The sequence below is a fragment of the Oncorhynchus clarkii genome, chromosome 25 (genome assembly GCF_045791955.1).
Source record: "Oncorhynchus clarkii lewisi isolate Uvic-CL-2024 chromosome 25, UVic_Ocla_1.0, whole genome shotgun sequence".
NCBI classification, from domain to species: Eukaryota; Metazoa; Chordata; class Actinopteri; order Salmoniformes; family Salmonidae; genus Oncorhynchus; species Oncorhynchus clarkii.
The window spans coordinates 20,336,826-20,358,029 of record NC_092171.1 but is presented as its reverse complement, the minus strand read 5'-3'; the positions used below and the strand labels follow the sequence as shown (position 1 = coordinate 20,358,029).

The window sequence follows — 21,204 nt, the reverse complement described above, 5'->3', positions numbered from 1 at the left end:
TAAACACACAGAGTGTTAATGTGTGAATTAGGGACACCCCTTCGTTAGAGACAGGGTATGAGGCCTCCATTGGTATTCATGATGATACTGTAAGCACTTGAAATGTTCACTGATTAAGCCCCAAGTCATCTGACCTTTACCACTTACCGTGATGATGATCTTTAAGGTCACGATCACTGCTATTGGTGCAGCGATCTGTTTTATGAAAATAGGGAGTTAGAACAGGGTCAGTTGAACATGTTGTAACCACGAACAGACATCAGCATCATTAGTCAGAGATTGTGACGCGTTCTAGTTTCAGATGCAAGAACTGACCATGCATGATATATATATACAGTGGGGAGAACAAGTATTTGATACACTGTCGATTTTGCAGGTTTTCCTACTTACAAAGCATGTAGAGGTCTGTAATTTTTATCATAGGTACACTTCAACTGTGAGAGACGGAATCTAAAACAAAAATCCAGAAAATCACATTGTATAATTTTTAAGTAATTCATTTGCATTTTATTGCATGACATAAGTATTTGATACATCAGAAAAGCAGAACTTAATATTTGGTACAGAAACCATTGTTTGCAATTACAGAGATCATACGTTTCCTGTAGTTCTTGACCAGGTTTGCATACACAGCAGCAGGGATTTTGGCCCACTCCTCCATACAGGTGATCGACCGTCATCTTGAACTTCTTCCATTTTCTAATAATTGCGCCAACAGTTGTTGCCTTCTCACCAAGCTGCTTGCCTATTGTCCTGTATCCCAGCCTTGTGCAGGTCTACAATTTTACCCCTGATGTCCTTACACAGCTTGCTGGTCTTGGCCATTGTGGAGAGGTTGGAGTCTGTTTGATTGAGTGTGTGGACAGTTGTCTTTTATACAGGTAATGAGTTCAAACAGGTGCAGTTAATACAGGTAATGAGTGGAGAACAGGAGGGATTCTTAAAGAAAATCTAACAGGTCTGTGAGAGCCGGAATTCTTACTGGTTGGTAGGTTATCAAATACTTATGTCATGCAATAAAATGCTAATTAATTACTTAAAAATCATACAATGTGATTTTCTGGATTTTTGTTTTAGATTCCGTCTCTCACAGTTGAAGTGTACCTATGATAAAAATGACACTCTACATGCTTTGTAAGTAGGAAAAGCTGCTAAATCAGCAGTGTATCAAATACTTGGTCTCCCCACTGTGTGTGTATATATATATATATATATATATATATATATATATATATATGTCTACACTGTATTTCTGATTAATTTGATGTTATTTTAATAGACAAGAAATGTGATTTTCTTTCAAAAACAAGGGCATTTCTAAGTATCCCCAAAGTTTTGAATGGTAGTGTATATTTTTTTTAACAATGTCTTTAGGCTATAGAGTTATTTTCAAATTTATTTTTTAAAGTAAAGCAAGCTTGCATTTTGAGTTCTGCTGGGATACAACAGTTGAACTATAGCTCATGAGCAATTTCTAGGTTATATTTTTCAAGAATCAATAAGTACAGAAATGGATGTAGCAACTGTAGATTACCCCTTTAATTTATTCAGGTTTATTTAATGGTAGATGTGTGTGTTTCTGAGGAAACTCTTCCATTTAACCCCAGAGGATAAACTCATTTGAGCGTAAAAAAAAAACACTTTCTCCCCAAGAAAAATAAACAGCAGTGCTCTAGTGGGACTGCCGTCTACTGAATCGAACTGCTCTTTGATTAATTCCATGTTTTTTTTTAAGTGTCTCTCACATTCAGAAATAAATCTAATCTCTTTGACAATCAATCCCAGTATAATCAACAGTATCAAAACGTTTACTTCCTCATATCCTTATCGTATGTCAACACATTCATACTGCCCTCCAAAAATGACCTCCGTTCAAGTTATAGAGCTGATGAAGAATCATGTTTATAAAGCAATCTACAGCTTTATTCTATATTCCTCAGTACACCTGCTGTTGTACAAAAAAACACTGTGTATACAATGTTTATATACTTAGCACCTGGTGTTTTATTACATGTTTTGATAAGGTTGTTATAGCAGAAGAATGATGTTTAGAACATCTAATTTACTCGGCAGCGGCCCCAGCCCAGCTGGAAGTTAAACATGTTCCCCTTCTCCACATGGACTCCTGTCTGTTCTGGACATGTGTTACCTCTTAATGGAGTTTAGCATATCATCATGGCCGTGATGAATTATAACCTGCTCTTTGACTGTGGGAGACTAGGATTGCTTCGGCAACTATCCACCACTGGCTCCTCATTTATAAATCTAACGGCTTTTACCAGTCGCATCAACACGAGCCATGATAACTCACTCTGAAAGCGGTTTTTCCTCCTCTGGCTGACCAACCGCATGCTGCGTCCTTCACCGTGGCTGGCTGGTGCAAGTCATGAAACTCTATCTTAGAAAAACACTTGGGATTCCCTCTGAGAGTTCCTCTGCTCTGCTGCAGGTCCTCATCAGGCTCAGCTAGAGAGAACAGCCTCACAAAGACAGGAGGGCTCACTTGAGTGGAGAGGGCTATCAGAGGAACTGAACTGCTCATAGATTGTATTTTTTAACCCTTATTTTACCAGGTAAGTTGACTGAGAACACATTCTCATTTACAGCAATAACCTGGGGAATAGTTACAGGGGAGAGGAGGGCTGAATGAGCCAATTGTACGCTCGGGATGATTAGGTGACTGTGATGGTTTGAGTGCCAGATTGTGAATTTAGCCAGGACACCGTGGTTAACACCCCTACTCTTACAATAAGTGCCATGGGATCTTTAGTGACCACAAAGAATCAGACACCCATTTAAAATCCCATCCAAAAGACTGCACCCTACACAGGGCAATGTCCCCAATCACTACCCTGGGGATATATTTTTTTAGATCAGAGGAAAGAGTGCCACCTACTGGCCATCCAACACCACTTCCAGCAGCATCTGGTCTCCCATCTAGGCAATGGACCAGGACCAACCCTGCTTAGCTTCAGAAGCAAGCCAACAGTGGGATGCAGGGTGGTATGCTGCACATAGAGAATTTGGTGAATCTTGCCAGTGTATCGCACCAGTACTGGTAGTTCAGCACAGACATTGCACAGCTGCAGGTCCCTAGAATTGCTTCTCAGATGAAGACTGAAGAACAGAGCCAATATTTCTATGGATGTTTCCAGAATACTGAACATCTTCCCTCTTGGCTTGTGTTCACTGTGGATGATTGGAGCTGTGTTGTCCAAGTCACAGCTGCATCATGTTACACAATCCTCAAGTTAAAGCTCAAATCAGGGAAAACCCTGTTTTGATTTTTCTATTTAGTTAACGCTGTTTAACACCTTATGACTAAAAATAACTTCCTACAACAAGTGTTGTGCTGGACATCCTTATGAAGGAAACAATACTCGGACAGAATAGACCATGCATGAAAACAGGATGACACCTGACAACCTTGAAGATGTGACGTGGAAGTGTAAACAGGATTTGAAGTGGTTCAAATGAAATAATGGTAATCACCTTAAGCAACAATAAGCAGATTTTTACTCAGGGCTGGTGCATTTACCCCCCTGTCACTATATCATGGTTTTTCAACAGTGTGTGGGGGACAAAACATGTCAAGAGTGTCTGGGCCAATTAATGGCAGGAAGACAGGGTCTGGTGATAGGATGATGTAATATCCTGTTGAGTTGCTGGCCAGGTGGTTGAGTGTTGGCCCGGTCAGGCCTCACCGATATGATACAACTCTGAATCATCAGAGAGTCCTCTTGAGTAGCCATTCCCTTAGTTTTGCTTCTCTTTATAGATCATACTGTTTTTGGAACTGAAGAACACATTTACCCAAAAAGAACTTCAGTGCGCCATACTATAATAAGGGATTCCGCAGCCTTTTGTTGTCGACGGGCCATATCATCAACAAAGACCACAATGTAACATAGGAGTTACTGCAATGACTTTACCCATGGTTGATCCTATATCTCAGGAGCTGAGGAGATCTCTGTACTCTCAATCAGTCCTCTGAAATGGCAGGAGGGGTTCCCTGGCCACCTCCTCCCTAAAGGGCCCACCATGGAGGAAACCAGAGCTGCCCTAACAATGATGAATGGACGTCATTAATGTTGTTAATCTGTTTACCTTTTTCTCTGCAATCTGGGAAAATGAGGGGTCAACAACGAGGAGGAAATGTTCTTACTTCGGCACCCCAGTTCCTGCAAGCCACCCATTTGGTCTTCAGAACATCAATAGCCACTACAGAGTGTGCAGGGGACTCATTAACTACACATTGACCTGACAATCTTCTGCACTACCTTCTACTGGAGCACTCCCCACAAGGCCTATTACTATGGAGTTTTAGTTAGGATTTTTTTTATATCACTTATCCCAAATTCCTTGACAAAATAATCATGGACTTGTTACATCTTCTTTAATTAATCTTTGAGATTGGGAATAATTAATAACCTTTCTGCTCTTAATGGTCTCCTAGATTATCTGTCACTTATCCACATACTGTGGAGGAAGCAGCTCAGTTTCCATTGACTACTCCGTTTGTGGCAGTTTTACAGGCTTATCACCCACATTTAACATGTTAAGGTTTATTACTTGAACTGTGAACTTGGCTTAAAATATGTTTTGTCATTACAGACAGTCCTTGACTTCTATTCATTATTTGAAGTTCTTGAAAATAAACCCCAGTTCCATTTTACTCATACCAAATGTATGATCAGAGCAGGAATTAGACTTTCTCTTGTCTAAATACACGGACAGGCGTCAGAATGTTTGACATTGGACAAGAGAGCACAAGAATAACATTGAACCTCCAGCACTATGTATTGAGCGAAAGCACTGCAGGACCCAGGGTTGTTTCAGGGGACGAAGGACAGCATAAAGATTCATCTGCCTTTAGAGCACAGTCACTCTCACCACGTTTGCTTGTCCTGTCAGCATATATTTATACTGCAAACATACTGAGGGAGCTAATTAGCTCCTATCAGGCAGTGCACCTTTAAAAACAGGCATATATCACTGGACAAGATGGTGAGCCAGCAGAGGCATAGCTCTGTACTGAGTGTTTGAGTCTGTCCTCTGAACAAACACAGCCCAAGGACACTGTTGTTGTAGGAGATGACCACTTGGACCCTTCATTTTCACAGGTTGTACTTATTTTTCTTTCCTTTTATGCAAAACGCCTGTGAAAACACACACAAAGTCCCCAGTCATGGTTGATGGTGCTGATATTTGTGATATTGTAAATGTGATTGCATTGGATGATTTTAGGACATCATTTATTTGTTCCCTTCCTTCCAAGTCACCGACACTGTTAATGTTTTGCCTAATGGCAGAACTTGGTGAGATAATGTTCAGTCCAGATAATCCATGTTGTCAGTTTGGTGAAAGTATTCCTTTTGTAAATACATGTTTCCCAAGGATTAACGTGGAGCAAGTGTGTAACACTTTTTAAATGCCCCTTTCTCCTAAAAGGAATTATTAATTTAGCAACTTTCAAAGAAGCCTCCAACTAAAGTGTACGATACACCATTTTGAAGCGCAGAGTCTGTACTTTCAGAAAATGTAAAAAGAAAGCGAATCACTTAAATTTGCTACACCCCCACGGTGAAATGCAGACACATTTGGCACCAATATATAATTTATGTTTCTGATTTTGAATGTGTGAATACTAAAGATGCACTAAAGATCTTTGAGTTACATTTTTCCATAATCGTGTTCTGGCAGATTCTGGGAGTATATTCTGTCCAGGGTGCTGTTTAGGTAATGAAGGGATGATATTTGGAAAACTACAGATAAAAATTATTATTGCTATGAAGAAAGAATATGGCAGTCTGAACAGGAGTGGCCAGAGGTGGTCATGAGGGTAGAAGGTATCTTCCCTATTATGTAAATGCATACCCATGGTTTCCATGATATAATCTACCTGACTCATATACGCACAACCATATGAAGCAAAATGTGTGGTTTACCTTAAAGGTTCTTAAAATACATATATAAACATCATTATATATTGTAAGTATATCTGTGTTGTAATTCTATGGTACTGTTTGAGAAGTTGTTTATCATCCATGTCCATTTGCGCTGACCCATGGTCCATAGAGCTGGGCTGGGTGTGTAGGTGGTGCTAGGGGGGGGATCGCTGGGACTCCTCAGAGTGTCTGAAATGTTTACAAACACCATCATCCTACGTGTGGTCTGTACAATAGTGGACGGCGGTGGAATCATTCAGGGCTGCTGGAGGAATGTGTGGAAGCCAAGTGAAGAATCCTTGCATTCCTGTGCTACTGCAAACACAGGAGTCCCATACAGAAGATTAACTCTGCGTGTCAACAGTCAAGGAATCTCTCTGTCTCTCAGACCTAACTAAATAGAAAAGTCCATCTCTCTTAAAGAGAAAATCTCCATGCATCCTGGATCCTGAACTTTACCCATGGAGAAGGGTATTAAATGCTCTTGCTAAAAAGGGAATATAAATGTTTGCTTTGCTCAAGTGACTTTGTACGTCCTGAGTACCTTCAGGAACGCTTTCTCAGCCAGAGGATGTCCCGGTTGGAGAAAATAACCTTCTGTATCTCACAAAAGTAATAGGATTATCATACACTAGAGGCTGGAAATGGACCAACTGGACAACATCAACAATAAGATTCTCTTACTGAAGCTGCTTTGGTGGCACACCATTGATCTTTTTTTGTTGCATTGTGGTACTAATCAGTCTCCCCAAAATCAGACTATTTGCATCAGATTTGATGGCACTGCACACATGGGGTGGGTTGGGGTGGGGGGGATCAGAGTGGGGGGGATATAGTTTGACAGTGACTGCCAAAGAGCATAGTATCCTTTCTAATGACAATGTCATCAGTGACACTCATTCTTCTGTAAATTGCCACATTTGTAATGTCTAAATCCTAACAGCTTGACAATTAGGGACCATGTTGGTCTCTGGGCCTGAACAATGATACATTGTTGAGAAGAACCTTAACTGCCCAACACATGTCAAAGGATTCATACAGTTATCAACAAGCTGGGTATATGGATGAAAAACTCTACACCATAAGAACACAGCATATACCTCCACTAGTTCCATGAAGTATTTCCCGAGGAGAGGAGGAGTGTATCACGACTAGAGAGAGATTGAGGGAAACTGGAGGGGAGGAGATTTAAATGGGTAACATGTTGAGAGGTAGTGAGGCAATTAGTGACAAGAATGTCACTTTGTCGAAGAAATGCAAAGAGCAAGACCGAAATACCACCATTCAAATTAACCAGGTTACCAAAGTGTGACAGCAGCTCCTCGTGCACTTTTTGGAAGGAACATATATGTAAACTTTTGGAAAAATATCTATAGATTTTTTTTCGACTTGCTGATTTGTTGGACACGTTCTGGTAAAAGTATTGTTTGGTTTAGGAGGGATATTTTATGTGCAGTATTACTGTGACATTTTTGTAACCTATTTCAAAAAGGAAACAATATTATTTAAAAATAATAATAATTAAAAATTGCATATAAGAATAAATTAAACAAATATATATCAATTTACGTTCTGAAAGGCTTTTTCTGTAGCTCGGTCAACTTCATCAGGTTACTCTTGAGAGCGGTCATTGCCTCGCCGTTATTGAAGAAGGAACGAGGTAGAAGTGTTTCAGCTGCAATTTCTTCTCTGGACTGGAGAAGAATAATCATTGCTCCGCTTATCTGCACGTTGGAGGATATCGCTTACATTGTAAAACTTAATCATCTGGCCTTCTGACAAGAAACACGAAATGAAACCCTTTGCCTCGTTCATCATCCAGATTGCAGTGACGCTCCAACTTCAGTTTTCACCTGCTCAGGTATGCTATGTTTCAATATTCTACACAGAACACAGCGCAAATTAAATATTTATTTTCATTTTTATTCAAGCTACAATTCATATCCAGTTTATTGCGATATACCAATAGGGCATATAATTGGCCTAAATATTTGAGGATACGTCTAATGTTATAACAAATGATCAATATGATTATTTGTATGATTACACTGAAACGTATGATTATTGTGATTCGTATTGTTAACAAGCTAATATAACTATAAATACATGTAAACATATATTTGTATTACACTGGTATTGACATATCAGATTAGACCACAAAGACGTCTTTCTAACTGACTCAGCAAAAGCCATTCAGAGCGCTATGTCGATTTCTCATTGTGTCTTGATGATACCATGATCCCTTTTTGAACGCGTGCCATGCTGACACAGTTGTGTTATGAGGTGGAACGTGACAAACTGCATCTCTCTGTCTCAGACCGTTCAAAGTTTTCATAGGGTTTCCAGGATACATTTTGGGCGATTTAAGAACTTTATGAATGATATGCACAAATGAGCATCGTATATATAATGATTGATTTCTTTATGAACGGTTCAGGTAAAACTCGATCTGTCTCTGACCACTCAGTTATTTTCTAAGCATAATTGAATATGAGAATTTCAGAGTTAGAAAAGAAAACCATTGTCTCCAAACGTCCTACTCCAGGACGGCAGGAGAGCAACAGAGCCTTGTAATTCTGCTAGAGGCTTAGAGACTTGGCAGTGTCACTCTGGTCAAACTGGCAAGAGAGTGCAGTAATGAGAAATTCACATCTCTGCACTTTTCACCTCACCTGCTAAAAGCTGTAATTTTCTCTACTGTCTTTTCTCCTGCCTTTAATATGGCAGTGTGTGTGTGTGTGTCTCCTCTGTCACTATATGCAGTTTTAGTCAGAAGCTAGCCTCAGAAGCCATTAGTGTAATCCAGGGCCCTATTAGGACAAAGCTGGTCTGTGTTCTCAGTGCCTTGTCATTGCCAACCTTAGTCACAAAATGTACCAGCAATACGTTTTCCCGGAAATGAGAGGTAGGCCCCATTCAAAGTCTTGTGCCATCCTGCAATAACACTTGTGCCACCAACCGGACATTGGACATTTGCAAATGTGTCTGCTGTGAGTGCAGTACCAGAGCGAATCCATTCAGTCTCTCTCTTTCTCTAAGGTGAGTAATCGTTGGCTCTGTCTACACTGCCACTAGTCCCTGCCACTCATGTTTAATGGAGAGCAGGTCTCCTCCCAGGGCCCATCTACTCATGTTTAATGGAGAGCAGGTCTCCTCCCAGGGCCCATTCACAACCATTGTCTCACTGTTCATAAACTGACTCTGCCTATTGGTCGTAATGGCACTGCAGTTGTTGCCCTGTGCCCGTAGGCGTTGTGTGAATGAGGAGACTTGAGTTCCACTTCTCTGAGGCTCATCTGAGCTCTAAGGATGGGGGGACAAGAGCCGCACACCCCTCTGGGTTTTTCATGCAGAGCAGAGCCCTGGGTCAGAGCTCAGAGGGAGAGGCTGGCTGGCTGGCTGGCTGGCTGGCTGGCTGGCTGGCTGGCTGGCTGCTACAGGAACTGGAGTTAGTAGGAGAGTGGGAGTCTAGGAGGGGAGAGGCAGGGTCTGGGGCTGAGGCTGCCACATCATTAATACTAATCCACATAATCAGCTCATGGCCTGCTTAGTCAAAACATGAGGGGTGAGAAAATTCAGTGCTCTTAACACGTATCAGGCTAAGCTGGTGTCCGCAGTTTGTAGACGGATGGGGAATGTAAACTACACAACCCTGAGCTACAACATACAGTAAAGGAGGCCTTTAAAATATATATCACACTTGTCAAATGTCACGTTCATATGCTGCAACATCAAATCAAATCAAAACCAATTTTATTTGTCACATGCCCCGACAACAACAGGTGTAGACCTTTACTTGAAATATTTACTTACAAGCCCCTAACCAGCAATGCAGTTTAAAAAAATAGAGTTGATCAAATATTTACCAAATAAACTCAAGTAAAAAAAATCAAATAGATCAAAAAGTAACACAAGAAATGTACATAATAATGAGGCTATATACAGGGGGTACCGGTACTGAGTCAATGTGCGGGGGTACAGGATAGTCAAGGTCATTTGTAAAGTGACTATGCATAGATAAAAAACAGCGAGTAGCAGCAGTGTAAAAACAATAGGGGGGGGTGTCAATGTAGACAATCCGGATGGCCATTTGATTAGTTGTTCGGCAGTCTTATGGCTTTGGGGTAGAAGCTGTTAAGAAGCCTTTTGGTCCTAGACTTGACGCTCCGGTACCACTTGCCGTGCGGTAGCAGAGAGAACAGTCTATGACTAGGGTGACTGGAGTCTTTGACCATTTTCCTCTGACACCGCCTAGTATATAGGTCCTGGATGTCAGGAAGCTTGGCCCCAGTGATGTACTGGGCCGTACACACTACCCTCTGTAGCACCTTACGGTAAAATGCAGAGCAGTTGCCATACCATGCTTTCAATGGTGCAGCTGTATACATTTTTGAGGATCTGGGGACCCAGGTCAAATCTTTTCAGTCTCCTGAGGGGGAAAAGGTGTTGTCGTGCCCTCTGCACAACTTTATTGGTGTGTTTGGACCATGATAGTTTGTTGGTGATGTGGACACCAAGGAACTTGAAACTCTCGACCAGCTCCACTTCAGTCCCATCGATGTTAGTGGGGGCTTGTTCGGCCCCTCCCTTTCCTATAGTCCACGAGCATGCTTTGAGTACACGTCCTGGTAATCCATCTGGCACCACAGCTTTAGGAATGTTGACCTGTTTAAAGGTCTTGCTCACATCGGCTATGGAGAGCGTGATCACACAGTTGTCCAGAACAGCTGGTGCTCTCATGCATGCTTCAGTGTTGCTTGCCTCAAAGTGTGCATAAAAGGCAATTTGCTCATCTGGTAGGCTCGTATCACTGGGCAGCTCGCAGCTCGTAATAGTTTTCAAGCCCTGCCACATCCGACGAGCGTCAGAGCAGATGTAGGATTCAATCTTAGTTCTGTATTGACGCTTTGCCTGTTTGATGGTTCATCTAAAGGCATAGCGGGATTTCTTATATTTGTGTCCAGCTCCTTGCAAGTGGCAGCTCTAGCCTTTAGCTCAGTGCGGATGTTTCCTGTAATCCATGGCTTCTGGTTGGGTAATGTACCAGAAGTCACTGTGGGGACGACGTCGTTGATGCACTTATTGATGAAGCCGGTGGCTGAGGTGGTATACTCCTCAATGCCATTGGATGAATCCTGGACATATTCCAGTCTGTGCTAGCAAAACAGTCCTGTAGCGTAGCATCCCCATCATCTAACCACTTTTGTATTGAGAGAGTCACTTGTACTTCCTGCTTTAGTTTTAGCTTGTAAGCAGGAATCAGGAGGATTGAATTATGGTCAGATTTGCCAAATGGAGGGTGAAGGAGAGCTTTGTATGCGTCTCTGTGTGTGGAGTAAAGGTGGTCTAGATTTTTTTCCCCTCTGGTTGCACATGTGACATGCTGGTAGAAATGAGGTGAAACGTATTTAAGTTTGCCTGCATTAAAGTCCCCGGCCACTAGGAGTGCCGCTTCTGGATGAGCATTTTCTTTTTTTGCTTATGACCTTATACAGCTTGTTGAGTGCAGTCTTAGTACAAGCATTGGTTTGTGGTGGCAAATAGACGGCTACGAATAATATAGATGAGTACTCTCTTAGTAGATAGTGTGGTCTAATCAAATCAAATCAAAGTTTATTTGTCACGTGCGCCGAATACAACAGAATAAACCTTACAGTGAAATGCTTACTTACAGGTTCTAACCAATGGTGCCAAAAAAAGGTAGGTAAGTAAAGAAATAAAACAACAGTAGAAAGACATTTGAAAAAAGAGTAGCAAGGCTATATACAGACACCTGTTAGTCAGGCTTATAGAGGTAGTATGTACATGTAGGTATCGTTAAAGTGACTGTGCATATATGATGAACAGAGAGTAGCAGAAGCGTAAAAGAGGGGTTGGCGGGTGGTGGGACACAATGCAGATAGCCCGGTCTACAGCTTATCATGAGGTACTCTACCTCTGGCAAGCAATACCTCGAGACTTCTTTAATATTAGACATTGTGCACCAGCAGTTATTGACAAATAGACATACACATTGTCTTATTACAACTTTATAACAGTGTTTTTCTGGGCTAGAGCCTGGATGGAATGCTTCTCTTTATCTGCTGCCTTGCTAAATCAATGCTGTTATTGGGGCTGCCAGGGTATTCTGCATGTTTTTCCTAAGTGCTGGTCCAGGGTATGTTCCCAGCTTACTGTAAGATTGTAAAATGAGTGTAAACCATCTTCCTACAGTTATTCCAAGATAAGATGTTTTACTTTCCCTTTTAGGAGTCTTGATATGCAACAGTAAATAATTTCCAGACGTCTCACACAGTAGCCAAAGGATTTATCCAAAGTTTTCTACTTTTTCCCAATCCCACACACTTCATCATGAATTCATCATATGCAGCATTCCAGGGGCACTCCCTGCGTCACTTTTGAGGATCGCAATAAGATCAGAATTGATCTTTTTGCACGTTCACATCTGACCAGAAACATTCAATCTTACTGAATGTGATGTGGTACTTGAAAACCAGGTCTGGATGGGCTTTGGGTAATGGCCTATTTGAACAAGCTTAAACAAGGTACCGAAACTTAAACAAAGTGCTTATGCTTTGGACGCCGTATGCTGTGTGAGGTCATCCTCAACAGGGTTACCTAGGTGACACTGAGTGCTCAGAGTAATTCTGCTTATGTGAGGAGGACGACTGGGATGTTGGTACAGTTGAAGTCGGAAGTTTACATACACCTTAGACAAATACATTTATATTCAGTTTTTCACAATTCTTGACATTTAATCTTAGTAACAATTCCCTGTCTTAGGTCAGTTAGGATCACCATTTTATTTTAAGAATGTGAAATGTCAGAATAATAGTAGAGAGAATGATTTATTTCAGCTTGTATTTCTTTCCCTCACATTCTCAGTGGGTCAGAAGTTTACATACACTGAATTTGTATTTGGTAGTATTGCCTTTAAATTGTTTAACTTGGGTTTCGGGTAGCCTTCCACAAGCATCCCACAATAAGTTGGGTGAATTTTGGCGCATTCCTCCTGACAGAGCTGGTGTAACTGAGTCAGGTTTGTAGGCCTCCTTGCTCGCACACTCTTTTTCAGTTCTGCCCACAAATGTTCTATATGATTGAGGTCAGGGCTTTGTGTTGGCCACTCCAATACATTGACTTTGTTGTCCTTAAGCCATTTTGCCACAACTTTGGAAGTATGCTTGAGGTAATTGTCCATTTGGAAGATCCATTTGCGACCAAGCGTTAACTTCCTGACTAATGTCTTGAGATGTTGCTTCAATATATCCACATCATTTTCATTCCTCATGATGCCATCTATTTTGTGAAGTGCACCAGTCCCTCCTGCAGCAAAGCACCCCCACAACATGATGCTGCCACCCCTTGCTTCACGGTTGGGATGGTATTCTTCAGCTTGCAAGCCTCCCCCTTTTTCCTCCAAACATAACGATGGTCATTATGGCCAAACATCTTTGTCCCCATGTGCAGTTGCAAACCGTAGTCTGGCCTTTTTATGGCGGTTTTGGAGCAGTGGCTTCTTCCTTGCTTCCCGGCCATTCAGGTAATGTCGATATAGGACTCGTTTTACTATGGATATAGATACCTTTGTACCGGTCTCCTCCAGCATCTTCACAAGGTCCTTTGCTGTTGTTCTGGGATTGATTTGCACTTTTCGTACCAAAGTGCGTTAATCTCTAGGAGACAGAATGCGTTTCCTTCCTGAGCGGTCTGACGGCTGCGTGGTCCCATGGTGTTTATACTTGTTTACTATTGTTTGTACAGATGAACGTAGTACCTTCAGGCGTTTGGAAATTGCTCCCAAGGATGAACCAGACTTGTGGCGGTCCACAATTTTTTTCTGAGGTCTTGGCTGATTTCTTTTGATTTTTCCATGATGTCAAGCAAAGAGGCACTGAGTTTCAAGGTCGGCCTTGAAATACATCCACAGGTACACCTCCATTGACTCAAATGATGTCAATTAGCCTATCAGAAGCTTCTAAAGCCATGACATAATTTTCTGGAATTTTCCAAGCTGTTTAAAGGCACAGTCAACTTAGTGTATGTAAACTTCTGACCCACTGGAATTGTGATACAGTGAATTATAAGTGAAATAATCTGTCTGTAAACAATTGTTGGAAAAATTACTTGTGTCATGCACAAAGTAGATGTCCTAACCGACTTGCAAAAAAACTATAGTTTGTTAACCAGAAATTTGTGGAGTGGTTGAAAAATGAGTCTTAATGACTCCAACCTAAGTGTATGTAAACTTCCGACTTCAACTGTATCTACCCTGCTGGGCCCACAGTAAACCATTCTGCATGCCGGCCAACCAGAATGGAAAAGCAAACATAGGCTATGCGGTTGGGGATACCATTTATAAATGTCCCTCTTCTGCGCTCTGGCTCTTTTAGGGTGGAGTTGTTTCTCCTCTCTGAAATATCCACCTTTAATTGATGATGATTTCTCGTCAGTGTCATTGCTGCCACTGTGGACACACGTTTTTTTATGACTCTTGTCCGAGAGGAACGTTTAGGCAGACTGGACCATGAAGTGTTTTCAGACCTGTGCCAATTACCCATCCTGCTCCTTCTCAGGAACAAAGCACACTGAAGAAGGTGCTATCTAGAACCTTAAAGGGTTCTTTGGCTGTCCCCTTTGAAGAACCCTTTAGGGTTCCACGCAGAACCCTTTAAACATAGGAGAACCAAAAAAGGTTCCGCTATGGGGACAGCCAAAGAACCCGTTTGGAACCCTTTTATCTAAGTGTGTGTGTGTGTGTGTGTGTGTGTGTGTGTGTGTGTGTGTGTGTGTGTGTGTGTGTGTGTGTGTGTGTGTGTGTGTGTGTGTGTGTGTGTGTGTGTGAATGCATGCGTGTGCGTGTGTATGTGTGTGCGTGTGTGTGCGTGCCTGACTGTCTGTGCATCTCTTGTGTTTGCAGACATGCATTCATCTGAGTGTGTATTTTTTGTTAGAGATTCGTTAGAGACAGTCACTGTCGTAGATGGGTTCTCTCCATACAGTCAGGATAGGAAGCACCTGGGTTTCCTTCTAGAACAATGGTGGCCTGGCTGTCTCACCGTCTGACGATCATCCAGTCACCAACCACATCTTACATCAGAGACAAACGCTCACATTCCATTTATTTTCTGCTCTGTCTTTCCTGTTCTATGTATTTTTAGCACTTCCTGCCCTGGGCACCAAGGTGTGAGGGTACTGATGGTCGTGTGTGTAAAATGACGACTGTAGCACCGTGTGTGTACCAGCACTGACATCCTGTCTTCACTAGCTGCATTCACACTAAGGGCCAATGACTCCACTCCAATCAGCCCACTGCCCTGACAGTAACCTTGCAACACCTGCTACCAAAACCATGGGAAGTGTCTCAATGATGTTGCTTACCTTATAACAGATTCCCTATGAAGATGAGTAAGTAAGAATTTCACACAGTGGTGGCTGTCTCATAATGTTCTCCTCTATAGTGGATTATCTATGCATTGAAAACCTCTATGATGAATGAACGGGTAGAACACTGTTCCTCTGTCTCCGTTCCCAGAAGAGGGTTTGTGTTTGATGAGAATTTCCCTCCTTGTTTACCTCCTTTGACTCTCTGAGAGAGTGCTATCCTCTGATATGGGTGAAGGTCTTTATCATAACATTTCACAATTGATTCATTTCCTGAGCGTCCCTGAGCTGGTGCACAGAGGAAAGCCTCTAACACCCGGTGCTGTGTTTGTGTGAGTGAGGAGGTGATTCTGTACAGGTGTTTCCTTTACATCAACACTCAGAGCAAAACAATACTTGAGTCTGACCATCTGTGTCACATACAGCCAATTACCCCGGCCTGGCCTATACTGAAGAGATGTATCTATTTATACACTGGCCCTGTGGTAGGCAACCCAGCCAGGCCTCAAAGTAAACACCTGACACTAGGTTACATAGCAGATAACTGGTCACACTCGCTCTCTATGATCACAAACACAAACACACACACACACACACACACACACACACACACACACACACACACACACACACACACACACACACACACACACACACACACACACACACACACACACACACACAGATCAATTCCACCTTTAACTTCCTCCTCATGCTCCGGGTAGCTCTATTTCAGAGGTCTTATGTGATCCAGATGAGGTGAATGAGCATGCCAGACTGTTTGGACAGACAATGGCAAGGTGCTGCTGGCTGTCATGTTTGTTGTAGTTGTTATGTTGTTATACTGACCAAGGTCTTTAGGTCGTTACTCCTCTTTAGTTGTATTCCCTGGCCCAGGGGAGATGTACAATCACAATCAGGAAATATGGATTTCTCCTTCCTCCTACGGGGGTGGGGACTGGGGAGCGGTGGCGCTCGGGGCAACAGTCCACTCACCAGGCTTTAATCTCCCATCTGGCTGTAATTTACTGTAGTTTACACAGGGTGTACAGCATTTACTGTAGCAGGGACCACAATTACCACCGATCACCCTTATTCTTTAGTGTGTGTGTGTGTGTGTGTGTGTGTGTGTGTGTGTGTCCTTTGTTACTGCAGTATATGTCGTTTTAGTCAGAAGCTAGCCTCAGCAGCCATTAGTGTAATCCAGGGCCCGATTAGTGTGTGTGTGCTCGCAAATACATATGGGAAAATGAGCTCTATCTAAAACAGCATTTAACACATTTAAATAGGCCCTTACCTACATAGCTAGTTTGCATGCAGGTAGCCTAGTGGTTAGAGCATTGGACTAGCAACCGAAAGGTTGCAAGATTGAATCCCCGTTCTGCCCCTGAACAAGGCAGTGTTGTCACGCCCTGACCTTAGAGAGCCTTTTTATGTCTCTATTTGGTTTGGTCAAGGTGTGATTTGGGGTGGGCATTCTATGTTTTGTTTTCTATGATTTTGTGTTTCTATGTTTTGGCCGGGTATGGTTCTCAGTCAGGACAGCTGTCTATCGTTGTCTCTGATTGGGAACCATACTTAGGTAGCCCTTTTTCCCCCCTTTCGGTGTAGGTAGTTATCTTTGTTAGTGGCACTTTGCCCTTAAGCGTCACGGTTGTTTTTATATGTTTTTTGTTGGCATCATCCATAATAAAAAGGAATATGTACGCTCACTACGCTGCACCTTGGTCTTCTTCTTTAAGAAGACAATGCAAGTTGCACCCAGTGAAGTACTGTGCTACCTGTAGACTTCCTTTGACAGGTTTTGGTTTTCAGGACTGTGTTCTTCCAGACAGTAATCCCACCCTTCATCAAATGAATACATCACAAGCTATCAGCAGAGCCTACTGTGGTGTTTCTGTTTCTCCCCAAATGGATGTCTATGTTCCTGAAACACGCAGTAACACAGCTACTATACTACCATTAATACACTTGTACTCTTCCATTAACCCAAGCCCAATAAGTACTGCTCTTTTAGGAGTATATTTTTGGCTTTATATCCAGTTTTTAAATTATCCTACAATGTTTATATTTCACCTGTATACTAAAATGTATCTTAAATATGCTGTGTATACTGATGAGACGTGTGTTCAGTGGGCGTTGGATTGGTGGTATTTGGGGAATGCTCTCTGATCATGGAGCTATGACCACCCTGGAGCTCCAGATGGACATTGTCAGACCCACAGGGGGGCTGCTGTCATTAGGGCTATGTTCACCTAATATATACAAAACAGCAGTGCTCTCCCTTTCAGACAGTGGTGATCGATACAGCGTTACACCAGCTCATTGAAAACCTTGTTATTCATGTTATGGTGGATTTGTGGAGCTGGAATCCATGACCATTAAATGTCAATTATTTGATTGATTGTCAGTTTGTTGTGTGTCTTTGCTAGTGACTGACCACTGACCTGTGTGGTCTCAAGTTTAGAGTCAGACTCACCATTCAGCAGGAGACCTACAACTTGACACATTTCCAGTGGACCCTGTGTTTTGGACCAGGGCACCCCAGAAGGGGAGCTGCTGTGCTCCACTGGATTGAATCCTGAGGTGGGGGTGGCTGGTTTTCCCTTAGCTCTCCTAACCCATACACTCACTGACCTGCAACTCATCCAGGGCCTGCCAACCCACAATGGTATTGCCGCAGATTCAGGCCACCTTAATTTGTGTCTGAGTTTTCCCCGTTCCCGGTCCCTTTCCCTGAAAAAGCTTACGTGAAAGACAAAGAACATTATGCTTTCTGTCCTGTGTATTTTCTACACTGTAATGAGACACACTATCACAGTGATGTTTTGGGGCTGGTGTGTGTCTGTTGGATATTAACTGGCTTTTTGTTTTACTCCACTATCAACTAGTGATTGAAGATGTCCTTATTGCCCAAAACGGGCCTATTACCATACGATCTCTTTCTAGTTTCTAAAACCGGCTCCTCTGTCCGGTAATAACTGGTCATCTCACGCTGTACTGTAGCAGGTTGACAGTCCAACAGGAGAGGAGACAGACAGATGATGTAATCAAGTGCAGTGTAACTTCCACCAATACAACCACTCAGGAGAAGAAAAGGCCCTGTCTGTTTGGACCATGAAGCTATGGTTTTAAAGGGATACTTCAGGATTTTGGCAATGAGGCCCTTTATCTACTTCCCCAAAGTCAGATGAACTCGTGGATACCACATTTATGTCTCTGTGTGAAGTATGAAGGAAGTTAGAGGTAATTTCGTGAGCCAATGCTAACAAGCGTTATGGCAATGACTGAAAGTCTATGGGTATCTACTAGTATGCTAGCAGATACCCATAGACTTCCAGTCATTGCACTAATGCTAGTTAGCAATTGCTCCAGCGCTAGTTAGCAACTTCCTTTAAACTGCATGCAGAGACATAAAAATGGTATCCACCAGTTCATCTGACTGGGGAAGTAGATAAAGGGCCTCATTGCCAAAATCCCAAGGCATCCCTTTAAGACTTTGATGTGTGTTATGAACAGGAATGTTTGATTTGGCAAAACCTCTTGCAGGACTCATAAGAGGTTATACACATGGCTGTTCCTGAACAATATTATCCTAATTTTATGGGACTTTTCATCTTTCAATGTCATAGTTATTTTAACAGTCTCCCATCATCTCTTCGACCTCTCAGGGTAAGAAGGCAAATAAGTAGTAGTGTTTGTCTGTAGTCCTCTATTATGTACTGGGGTGTTGTGATTGGTGTGGTGGTAATTAGCAGTACAGCAATTGCAATAAACGAACAGGTCGTCTCAGCCTCTCAGCTGACATTTGAGACTCACATCCAAGAAGTCCTGAAGGACAATTATTGTTTGGTCTCCATTTTGTTTTATTTTTGCTCCTTAAACTTCCTGCCCTGCCTCCCACAGACGGCATCAAGAGTGAGAAGGTTAACAATGACACAGCTCAGCTGTGTGGGAGTCAGGAGAGAGGAGTACTGTAGTAGAATGAAGCACAAGCACAGGGCCTCGGAGCATGAAGCCCAGCTAGGGCCTCCCATCTGACCCAGGGAGGGAGCACACTCTCATCCAGCAGTTAAAGTTGTTTCATAATGCAGGAGAGGGGGTGAATCAGGGACAGGAGAGAGGGTGAATCAGATACAGGAGAGAGGGTGAATCAGATACAGGAGAGAGGGTGAATCAGGTACAGGAGAGAGGGACAATCAGATACAGGAGAGAGGGACAATCAGATACAGGAGAGAGGGACAATCAGATACAGGAGAGAGGGACAATCGGATACAGGAGAGAGGGTGAATCAGGTACAGGTGAGAGGGTGAATCAGACAAGGGAGAGAGGGAATCCGTCACAGGAGAGAGGGTAAATCAGACAGAGGAGAGAGGGAATCAGACACAGGATAGAGGGATTCAGACACAGGAGAGAGGGAATCAGACACAGGAGAGAGGGAATCAGACACAGGAGATAGGGAATCAGACACAGGAGAGAGGGAATCAGATACAGGAGAGAGGGAATCAGATACAGGAGAGAGGGAATCAGATACAGGAGAGAGGGAATCAGATACAGGAGAGAGGGAATCAGATACAGGAGAGAGAGGAAATCAGACACAGGATAGAGGGAATCAGACACAGGAGATTTGTTTGGTTAAGATTTTCTGATCAAATCTTTTTTAATACAAAATATACACGTACAAACGAGAACATACAGACGCACACAAACATCCGCAACATCACCCATGTCCAGACCCACCTGCTCACACCCCATCTCTAGAGCCTGTATCACACTCCCCACCGCATGGCCTCAAACGGCATCATTCTGTTTCTCTCCTTCGCTCACCCACTTTCAACATTTAGATAATAAAGCATTTGACCTTTCCATTGTGTTAACGATTGAGAACTGGTTGACTTCCAGTTTTTAAATATACCTTTTTTCAAGATGATTGACGAGAACAGTATCATCCAACCCATCGGTTGTCTCAATGCACCCTCATTATGCCATGTCTTGACATATGCAGACAGACAGATTAAAAGTACATTTACATTGTAGTACATTGTAATACTTCTGACATTCCCAGAATGCATGGATTATTGAGTAATAGTTAGTGTTACACTTAAGACATGACTCTACTGTTGGGCTGTGGAATTTGTGAATTTTGTCTCGTGTAATACATTCTATACATAAGCAAAAATAATATAAGCAACATTTTCAGTTTCGTTAGTTATGTTCTAACATTCCCTCCATCTTGTGCCAATGTCAATTATTTTTAAGTCTTGGTTCCAGAAGTTTATATATTTTTTCCCTAAGAGATTGTGAGTCATTTAAAAGTATCTGCATGTACTATAAAGTTGCATACGAGCCTGTTCTTTAATGGGTGACAATATCTGAGTGAAACCTGAGTTTTCAGACAAAGGAAATGAGCAGATGTAATGTGTGAAGAGCATTAGTGCCCTGTCTTAGGGAGCAGTTTTGTATTGAGTACAGTAACACTCAGCACAGTGGCCTTGAGGAATGGATGTGAAGAGATTACCATGAAAACCTCTCCAATGAATACAGGGAAAGGCATGGAGGAGCTTGAACCCTGCTTCTCCTCCAGACAGTGAGAATTGCCTCTCTCTGGGAGCCCTCTGGCCCAACACCAGCCTATTGACTGGCATACAGACCCGCTCCCTCATACAGCCAATTGACCGACTCCCTTAGTGCTTGTATTAGGCCTACTGCTTCTGAAATCCCCAAGGAATTGATATTGAATTCTCTTCTGATACCCGCATAGGACACAGGTTAGCTGTTCAATACCTATTAATACAGCACATACAAATGTGGGCTATGGTCATATTCTACGCCAGGGGGGTCTGTATATGTGTCTCAGACAAGCTGAAGTCAT

The 21,204-nt window shown here is 42.5% G+C and overlaps 1 protein-coding gene across 1 annotated transcript in view; it reads left to right on the top strand.

The window, feature by feature from the left end:
• Positions 1-7,527: 7,527 nt before the first annotated feature.
• LOC139383745 (placental growth factor b) overlaps positions 7,528-21,204 on the top strand; it is a 28,881-nt gene continuing 15,204 nt past the window's right edge. The window contains exon 1 of the mRNA XM_071128304.1: positions 7,528-7,809. Coding sequence (XP_070984405.1) covers positions 7,741-7,809 — 69 coding nt within the window. The 5' untranslated portion in view covers positions 7,528-7,740. The remainder of the gene's footprint in view (positions 7,810-21,204) is intronic.